Here is a 10,374-nt window from a genome sequence, read left to right on the forward strand (position 1 = left end):
GGTAGAAACGATTGAACACTCAAATTTTTTTTTTTCTATTTTATATACTTTATTTATATAATATAATCAGTCAAACATTTTTTTCATTCATAATTAGAGAAATAATATACAAAATACGATGGAGAATTTTCATCATTTAAAAAATAATCTTATTTATAATTGAAGATCTAAAATAAAAAGCAATCATAAAACATAAAAAAATATTTTTGAAACAACCGTTATTTTTGTAATATAAGCCTTAAGCCGAGTCATTTATAAAAAAGAAATTCAGGTCACTTATGGTTATTTGTCTATTTTTAAAAAAGAATTTAGTTAAAACTCAAATTAATAAACCAATCCATCAAAATTTATTGAAAGTCCCCAAAGTTATTAAGTCAATGAATAAGAATTATTTTCAAACTTTTGGGACTAGTGTATTAAACGGCCTATTTTGTCCAATCTATTTCTGATACTTATTAAATGCAAATCTTTTCTATAATATGAGTCTGAACGAACTCCGTAAAGGTTAGCTCTTTTATTTAATCTAAGCAAGTTGAAATTTTTTGACTGAAAACTTTGGTTGATGATTCCTGTAACAATAAGGGTTTAGAAAGTGTAGCAACTCTGCAATCGGTACTTCTGCTTTATAGCTTTAGTTTTTGATATATTGAAGACGTAAGTTTAACGCAAATTATTGCCAGTTTCCCAAGTTCCAAGTCGAGCACATCCCCCCCCCCCCCATCTCCCGAACTTGAAAAAAGGAAGGGATACTTTCTAATTTGTTTATTAATTATATAAGGTCAGGTTGAGATAGTTTATATTGGGTACCAGGGACCCTTGCAAGTTAATATAAGGAGGGAGGGGTTGTCAGTGATTAAAAGACACTTTGAGGGAAAGCACCGAACATCTTTTATAAGCTAAGAAATCTTTTTCCATTAAGTCAATACAAATTAACAGAGATAAACAATGGATAATGACACATAAAAAGATAATGTTAAAAATTATCTAATTTTCACAAGAAGAGCTTCTCCATAGTACTTTCTAGCGTTAACGCTCCTAAAGGACTCTTGGGCACCTGAGAGAAGGGTCGATCCTCTAATTTTATTTAAGTGGTAATAACTAAAACATTCCCTGGATCTATCAGAAACTTTACTGTAAAGAAGAAACAATTGCATACATATATAATAGGGTTAAGCCGATACTTTTTTGGCTGGATACCGGATATCCGGTTGATTTCTAATGACAAACAATCGTTATATGGCAAATTACCGGATATCTGGCCGAATAAAAGAACATCAGCCGAATAACCGGATATCTGTCCGAATAACCGGATATCCGGCCAAATAACCGGATATCCGGTCGAATAACTGGATATCAGGCCAAATAACATTTATTTGCTGGATATTTGGCATTATAAATCAGCCAGATATCCAGTATCCGTCCAAAAAAGTATCCGGCCCAATCCTATTATATATGTATGCAATTTGACAATTTTGTATTTGGAAGATTATTTGCTACACCTTCATATGTTATAATTGAGACTGCCCCCATTTTTTTTGGTAAATTTCAGGTATATATCAACACACTTGAATTGAAATTTTGTAAAAATCTTTAAAATTGGGATGGTACAAAAGCCCCAAAAAAGCCATAAAAACAGGGTTTTTTGCAGATTTTTAAAACTTTGCAGTGCTTGTACCATCGCAATTTTTGCATTACAGAAAAAATATTTTGCATGGGTCATTTTTATGCATAAATCAACCATATTTTGGCTGGGGGCAAAAATTTTAACAAAATTTTTCAAATCCGGGACGGGGTAATACATATATTATATATATTTACTTCTGTGGTATGCCATCACTTTCTCACATGTATCATATTATAAAATCACTGCGGCTTCACCTCCTGGAGGCTTTGAAGAGGGTAGTCGACCATCCACCTATTATTTATTTTGTTTAAATAGGGGTCGTAAATTTTCCTAGGGGTGATTTCTTTTGAAAGGGTGTTTTTACCCTTCCCGAAAGTAGTAAGAAACCTTCTCAGGACCTATGAGAAGCTACATAATAAAGAAGGATCATATCGGTTTAGCGGTACGCAAGCTCCTTCAGTACACACAGATGGACAGTCTGTTTCTTTAATACAAGTATAATAGGCGCATATTATTATAACAGCATTAGCTGACACCTTTTCCCAGGGATCTAAAGGGACAAGACAATTGCCGATAAATTAATATACATCCCCAAATGATGATACACAAAATTACCCCTTCTATAGATTAAAACGTTTGAACACTCAACTTAATTCCCTAAAGTCTTCAAATTCTCACTCTGGCTTTAACATCAACTCATTTGTTATTGTGTAATTTTGCGATTCTGAATCCCTGTTATATGATGTTATGCGGAAGTGTATGCACACCTGTGTTGGTATCCAAAGTTAGTTTGGTACAAGTTAGATTAGTTATGGAAACTTCAAAGGTGTCACTTCACTTCTGCTAAAGAAAATCTGGCAAAATAGCAAAAGTACAGAAAAATTGTTAATTTTATTGTGTGCGCTGGTTACAATATGTTTGACTACATACTTAAATAAAAGTAACATGATCTGTGTCTGTCTGTGTACCGAATGATCTCTGTAACGCTTAACCGATATGGTTCTCCTTAAAAGTGTAGGTTCTCTCTCAGGTCTTAAGTAGGTTTATAACTAGTTTGGGAAAGTGTACCACCATTTCTCATGAGAAATCACCCCTAGAATAAAATATCCAATCTCCACTTTTTTTTATTTAATTCTTAATTAAAACCAAAGTTGAAAGTGGGGAGTCGACTTCTCCAAGAACTTTAGATTTTTATGAACACTCCTTATCTCTCCCTCCCTGACTAACCTGATCCCTTTCTTCGTGACTCCATCACTCAGTTTCGTATTCTGCAATATTATTTACCCAATTCTCAACACCCCCCTTCCCCTTTTTACTGCTGCACCGGCATTTCAAAGTTTCTTCCCCCCCCCCCCACATGTTCACTTCCCCAATTAAAGTTTGAACTTGCCTCATAGCTCCTGAGTGTTCAATTAATTCCACCAATTATTTCACATTACGAATTATTACTACAGCATAAACTGTTCCTTCTTCATTTTAAAGCTTTGATCCATTTTGCTTTTAACTTTGTATTTTGGAACTTAATATCAGGGTAAAGAAAAATAGTCAAAAACCCTACCATAACTTGTTCTCTGAAAATACACTGTCAGATCAAAACACACATCTCATTATCTTTGCTTCAGACAATAATTTACACTTCTTTGTAATAATAAAATCTTAAGCTACGGACAATTTATACTTTTATATTTTGCAAATATTATAAAACTATTTGCGAATATGACAAAATACACGGCTGTGATTGCACACCACCGGTCTTTGCCATACCCCGGCAAGGGAATGGCAAAGCTTTAAAAGTTGAAAGATGGAATCCACATCTTATTCAACTATGTCTAACTTTTGGATAACTTTCCAAGTTGGCACCAACTTTCACAGAAGGCCCCCTCCCCTCCCGGGGGGACGGGGAGGCTTGAAAAACTTTTCAAGGGGGGGTGTATAGAGTATAAATGCATGTATATAACAGGAAAGTTAGAGAGAGGGGGGGGGGGTGCAAAAGTTTTGAAAGTAAAAAGCTCGCCAAAGGGTCAACTTTAATTAGTATAATCAAAGTTTTTTGCACTTTTTGGAAATGTAATCAAACTATGGGAGGCGCAGGGAGAAATATAAAAAACAAGGATTAATTTGTCTGTAAGTAGCGTAGCAATACCAAACTACCTTTTTTGAAATAGATCTTCGGTACAATTAGATGTAATTGTCCTTGTTAATTTGATATATACATCCCTTTAAATTAAAGTTTATCATGGCTTGAAAGCCATTGATTCAAAGCTTATGAAAGATGAAAGTTTAGTCTCAGCGTTTTTATTAATATTTAAGATAAGTTTTCCTTTTAATTTATATACTAGTGGCTGCGTAGGGTTTTTTAGGGGGGTAGGGGGGCAAAGTTTATAATTTACCCCCCTCCGACTTCAAACTTTGCCTAAAACTGCTCAAGTTAGGTTTTAGATCGTTTTTATATTATTTTTAGATACCTAGTGTAAATAATCATCATTGAAACAAAATGTTTTGTTTTTCAGGTCGCATTGGTTCGGCCGTGGCCCTGCGAGCGAAGGCATTTGGATTCAACGTAATTTTCTACGACCCGTACCTGTCTGATGGAATTGAGAAATCACTTGGCCTGGAGCGAGTTTATACCTTACAGGTATGTAGGACAAACTAGGTATCTAAAGGTATAAGACAATGGCCAATAAATTGATGTACATCTCCAATGATGACACACAAAATTTTACCTTTCTGTAGATATCAATCAGTGGTTAAAATGTTTCGACACTTAACTTAATATACCAACCAATCAAAATAAAAGTACCCAAAGTTGTTAAGCCAATGAATAAGATAACATTATTTTAAAACTTTGGGGACTAGTGTATTAACAGCCAAATGAGTTTAATAAGAAAAGTTTTAACTATTAAACTTAATCAGACTTTATCAATTTCTAATACTGTTTAGATTGTTGTTAAATTTGCGTATCTAAAAAGTATAATTACAATTTAATCGACAAATATCTATTGTATAGATGTATATACAGATAACTTTCTACCCTCCCCTTTTCCAAGGACCTTTTTCGTCTGAATTGTTTTCTGCTACTTAGCTGTGTTAATATTATATTCCCGACAGTATCGGTTGATTTTCAAAGACTCAATTGAGAGTGGGCAAAAGGTCCTTGGGATGGGGATATACAGCTATTTGACCCATTCCCCAATCTCTAATATTTAATCATATCCCTAAGACATCCTTTTACTTTACTATAAGGATGTTAACACATTTGAACTAAAGAGAATATTGTATTATGTTGTAAATCACGAGTTAATCACACTTGTATAAATTCTTATTTTAGGATCTGTTATTCAAGAGTGATTGTGTGAGTCTACACTGTAATTTGAACGAGCACAATCACCATTTAATCAATGAGTACACAATTAAGCAAATGAGACCTGGTGAGTACACTTTTAAACCCCTTATTTTACCCCCCTGAAATAAAGACCATTAGATTACCCCCTATCAGACCTTTGAATACCCTTTTTTTACACCCCTCCACAAAAAAGCTTGGATGTCCTTGAGAGGTAGCTTCCTAGCACTGCTACTCTTTTTTTCTGTCTGTTGTAAAAAAAGCACAGAGTTACTCTGTTGTCTATATAGAAAGATTAATTTTTTTAGGCTATCCTTACCAAAAAGCATTACTATACAAAGAATTTTGTCCAATGACCAGATTTTAATCCCTTAGAAGACCCTCTATTCCTGTTGAGGCAATTTATCTATCTCAGCTGTTATTAAAGATAGGGGACTTAATTTTTTTCCCTTGTTTAATTCCAAAATCACAATGGACTAAACTAATTTTTTCAGTTTCTTAAAACGTGTGAATAGTATAGCCAATCTCCCAATTTTACTATCATAATTGTCGAATGTTTTGGATCATGGAAAGAAAATGAAGTAGCTGGTTTCGTCGTATTTTCACAATAGCTTTTGATAGGTTAGGTTTGGTAATGTCAATGATTGCCCCGCTGGGTTAGGAAATTGGCCTCGCAGAGGTTAGAAATAGAAGAAAAGTTATTGTAAGTATACGACGAAATCTGCTACTTGGTTTTCTATCCATAATCCAATGTTGTTTGTTGTTGTATATGACAGGTGTTTCACAAATAGCTTATTATATTTCTGTTTTAGGTGCTTTCCTCGTGAACACTGCACGCGGTGGACTTGTGGAAGAGGCTGCACTTGCCTCGGCATTAAAGGTATGTTCGACAGACAAACTAACAAACCGATAAACAGATAGATGTATAGACATGATAAAATTAGACCTACAGAAAAATTTAATCATAGAGAAAGTATTTTGTCTTGATGCATAACTGACAGACCGACGGACCAAGTAAATTATATACTTGATGATTGCTCATTGATACAGGGAATCTTCACCAAAAATCTTAAACAGCAGCTGAGAAAATAGCAAAATAATGTTCTATTTTTTTAGGAGAATCGTATACGGGCGGCGGCCATCGACGTTCACGAGCACGAACCGTACAACCTGTTCAGCGGCAACTCGCCGCTCAAGGACGTGCCTAACCTCATCGTCACGCCGCACTCCGCCTTCTACAGCGAGGCGGCCGCCATTGAGCTGCGAGAGATGGCAGCTAGCGAGGTAAGAAACGGCACAATAATAGCACAGCTTAATATGGACGAACCTTTATTTTGACGCAATTACAGAGATGTTACGTTTATAACATAATTTTTTTAGTCCTAGGAATCATATTTCCACGTGATATTAATAAAAATAATTTAATCCTATACAATTTAAGAGTCTAAAATGCTACAAAAATCAGCTTTAATTGACTTTTTAATTAATTATTATACAATGTTTGTAATGCTTACTCATCACAGGAATCCTCATTCTTATATTTTACTTTTTTGCAGGTGCGACGAGCCATTGTTGGTCGTATCCCCGAGACCCTGCGTAACTGTATCAACAAGGAGTATTTCCAGACAACTAGCAGTCTGCCGGAAGGGCTGAACGGCAGCGGGTACTACGCCGGCCTACCCTCGGTATGTATATACTAGCGGCTACGCCCCCAGAGGTCTCTATGGGCACGTAAAAGTTTTCTATGTTAAGATTAGCTGTTTTCCAAAATATAACCGCTGGATGGCGCTTTATATTCTTTTTTGTTTTTTTTGGCGATTTCTCTTGGGGGGTTAGTGGTACCCTTCCCAAAAATATTTTTAAGTTTCTATTAAAAAATCTAATTTTATATTAAAAATACGATTGATTGATTTGTTTAGGCGCACTCTACGACCAGCCACGACGTGCCACACAGTGTTAGTGTTACCAGTGCTCCACCCGGTCCCCCACCTCCAGTCTCATTGCCCCCAGGTTTGTAGTTCAAAAATTTGCCGCTAGTCGGCGCATTTTAAAATTTAAAATAAGTCCTTTTTGGTTCCCTTGCTACCAGTTTCATCTGTCTGAGGTTAGTTTATGACAGACGGACAATATAAGTTATAGAAGTGCTGATTAATCATTTAAGGGGGGGGGGGGCGAAAGTGACACTTTTTGAAACCAAAACTAAGAGTCAACAAAGGAACTCAACCAAAAAAAGGGTTACAGGTCTGAGATTTTGCATGGCAGTTGCTTTATAGGGGTACAATATGGAACTGTGAAGAAACGGCGGCGCAACCGCCGAAAACCGCCGTTTCCCGCCGTAATTTTTGTTGCCTTTTCTCGTCGGTTTTCGGCGGTTGCGCCGCCGTTTCTTCACATTTCCATATTGTACCTCTATAAAGCAACTGCCATGCAAAATGTCAGACCTGTAACTCTTTTTTTAGTTGAGTTCCTTTGACTTTTAGTTTTGGTTTCAAAAAGTGTCACTTTCGCCCCCCCCCCCCCCCTTTATTGCATAAATTTTTTACATAATTGTCCTTAAAAACCAGCCGAGTAAATGACATATCACTATATATTTCTTCTGCTTAAGCATAGTGTAAAAGGCGGTCATACATATTTATAAATTGGAAGCTCTTTATTGGCCCACAGAGCAGTACAGACCTAACAATGGACATGTGTTTTGCAGAGTAAATGTTTATTAGACATGAAAATTTCAGCCTTTAATTTCTGAAAGCAGCTTAGCTATTCAAATTAATTATAGACGGACGTACAAACATATGGTTAGTTATAGAGTAGCTTCGCTACTAATAAAAAATATAGGTTTGTATTATTTAAAAAGCTACTTTATAATTCACCCTTTTCGTACGTCTGAACTGAACATTATTTAATATTTAGAGTTTAACTCCAGGCATCTCCGATTACATTTTGGCGTTTGTATGTATTAAATATTTTGTGTTTTTTTGTTATGAAACCGATTACAGCTGTTTTTAGCCCCTGCAAGGTTTCAGAATTGCATCATGCGGGGCTCCTGAACCCTCTCTGTGTATGACTCTACCTAACCCTTATTATTTTTATGTTATGAAGCTGATGCCAGAAATACAGTTTCATACACCACTTTCAAACCACTTGATCTCATAGGTATTATGCATTACATATTTACAGGCCAGTTTGGTCCGCAACCCTTTCTCCCCCCATTTGAAAATAGTACACTTTTAATGTCCTGTTTAGTCTCCAATAAGTGACTGATAACTCCCCTAATAGCAACCCCCCCCCCCCCCCACAAAAAAATTATAATGCTCAAAATCTAAGTTCCTAACCCTTTCTCCCCTCAGTGTTCAATAATTTGTTTAAAAACACACTTACACGGATTTTTTACTGGAACCTTTCCCCTCCCCCCCACCCCAACATATATTTTCAATTTTTAAAAACCTATCTTTTCAAAGATCCCTAAGGGCCAAAAAGTAAAACCTAGAAATCAAAGAGTTATATCTTTAAGCTTTTGCTTACCCTCATCAAAATCGGGCATTCGTAGCTCCTTATATAGGTTACGTTAGGTGGTATATAGGGATCTTAAGGGATAAAACAATGGATGATAAGTTAATATTAAGTCCCACTAATTACCCCTTGGTAAAATCTTGGTTTAAAACATTGGGGAAGTTAATTGAGTACCCAAAGTACCCTACCTGTATACCAACCATTATATTATTCAGGGATGGGACAATGCTCCCCCCCCCCTCAAAAAATTCTACAACTAAATTTCAGTCTTTTTTTTTGGGAGGGGCGGGGGGGTAATAAGGGTTGTAAATTAATTATACCACCGACAGTTTTACAAAGAAAAATTTGTCAGCCATTGTCCTAAGAAGAATTCTCCCCCAAATAAATTTTTTTATTTTTTCAGGAACCCAGTCCTCAGGTGGTGCTCCGCCCCCTCCATCCGTATAAGAGAACAAGCTGAACTCCATCACCCCTTAAAAAATGGAGGTGCATGAGAAAAAAAAACGGGAGATTTTTTTTGAAAAAAAAATCCGTTAAAAGTTTAAAGTAAAGTAACAAGCATTTTATAAAAATGTTTTGTTATAAAATCTTTATATAGACATGCTATAAAAAAGAAATCTTTTTTTTCAAAATAAAAACAATAACTACCTAAAGGGTTAAATTCCAACCTAACCCTATAAAGACGACTGCAAATAAATGCAGAAAAAAATGTTAAAAAAACTTTCACAGAAAATACTGATTTTTTGTATTGAAAGAAACTATAAGAGTGATTATTAAAACTTTTGAGTTAAAAAGCACTAAAAAGCCACCGTAAATAAAATATTTATGAAAAAGTGAAAAAAATATTCTTATTTATGCAAAAGTAATTGTAATCTTTGAGAGAAAAAAAACGGGAAACATGAAAATTAAAAATAAAATTACTTTTTTTGGGGGAAATTATTTGTTATTTCATTCATATATCATAATATATGTTTCATGTTGTTTAAAAATCATCATTTTTCATGTAAAGTTGCCAAATACAATTTTTTTTGTTACAATTCCCAAAATGTTTGCAAAAAATCTTTTAAAATAATTTTTAAGCAACTAATATGGCAAAACTAAAAAAATCATGAAAATTATAAATGTTACTTATTTCATTAATTTTCAAGTACAAAATGTTGTAAATCATTTATTTAATAATATAAAGAAAGTAATGTTTTAAAAAAGGATATATTTTACAATAAAAATTAATTCAATAGGATGTGAATTAAAAAAGTTTTTTTTTTCAAGTTCCATCTATGGAATTGATTTATTAAAGAAAGTATTTAATTCAAAAATAAAATTTTCAGTTTTAACTGAAAAGTTAAACCATAAAATAACACAAAAAAACCAAGAATAATTTTATTTTGTTAATTTTGACCCGTACAACAAATAAAACAATTTGATAATCTATGTAAAAAAATGAATAAATGAGAGATATATTTATTATAAATTAGTTCCAGGAACATAATTTATTAATATGTAAAGCAGACCAATAATTTAATTTTTTTGTTGATAACAATTACAGCATGGTTTAAGCAAGCAAAAGTTTACAATAAATCCCCAAAGATGACAAAGTTAATCCTTTTTTAGATTAAATTTATTGGTTCAAAAGTTTGGACACCTAGAATTGGAGAAATCAATCATATTTCATTAAAAGTACCCAAAGTTTAAAAACCAACGTACAAGCTAATGTGTTTTAAAACTTTGGGTACTATGTATCAATCATAATGTAACGAAATTTAAAGTAAACTATTTCTTGTTTATTAAAAAAAGCTGTTTTCAAGTTTTTTTTTCTGCATTATTTTGATGCCCATATATTTTTCTACCTTTTTTTCTGTTCCAACTGATTTTTGCGTAAAATATATGTTATTATGGCAAA

At 34.0% G+C, this 10,374-nt stretch overlaps 1 protein-coding gene across 2 annotated transcripts in view; it reads left to right on the forward strand.

Moving 5' to 3' along the window:
• Window positions 1–10,374, forward strand: part of CtBP (C-terminal binding protein) — a 49,270-nt gene extending 38,896 nt beyond the window's left edge. The window contains exons 9-16 of one of the 2 annotated variants that reach the window (XM_080180785.1): window positions 4,135–4,259; window positions 4,953–5,052; window positions 5,777–5,844; window positions 6,081–6,248; window positions 6,521–6,649; window positions 6,884–6,974; window positions 8,064–8,117; window positions 8,878–10,374. In XM_080180785.1, coding sequence (XP_080036911.1) covers window positions 4,135–4,259; window positions 4,953–5,052; window positions 5,777–5,844; window positions 6,081–6,248; window positions 6,521–6,649; window positions 6,884–6,974; window positions 8,064–8,117; window positions 8,878–8,921 — 779 coding nt within the window. In that variant the 3' untranslated portion in view covers window positions 8,922–10,374. The remainder of the gene's footprint in view (window positions 1–4,134; window positions 4,260–4,952; window positions 5,053–5,776; window positions 5,845–6,080; window positions 6,249–6,520; window positions 6,650–6,883; window positions 6,975–8,063; window positions 8,118–8,877) is intronic. The other variant, XM_080180786.1, reaches the window with a different exon arrangement.

The sequence above is a fragment of the Acartia tonsa genome, chromosome 13 (genome assembly GCF_053477335.1).
Source record: "Acartia tonsa isolate MP-2025a chromosome 13, ASM5347733v1, whole genome shotgun sequence".
NCBI lineage: Eukaryota > Metazoa > Arthropoda > Copepoda > Calanoida > Acartiidae > Acartia > Acartia tonsa.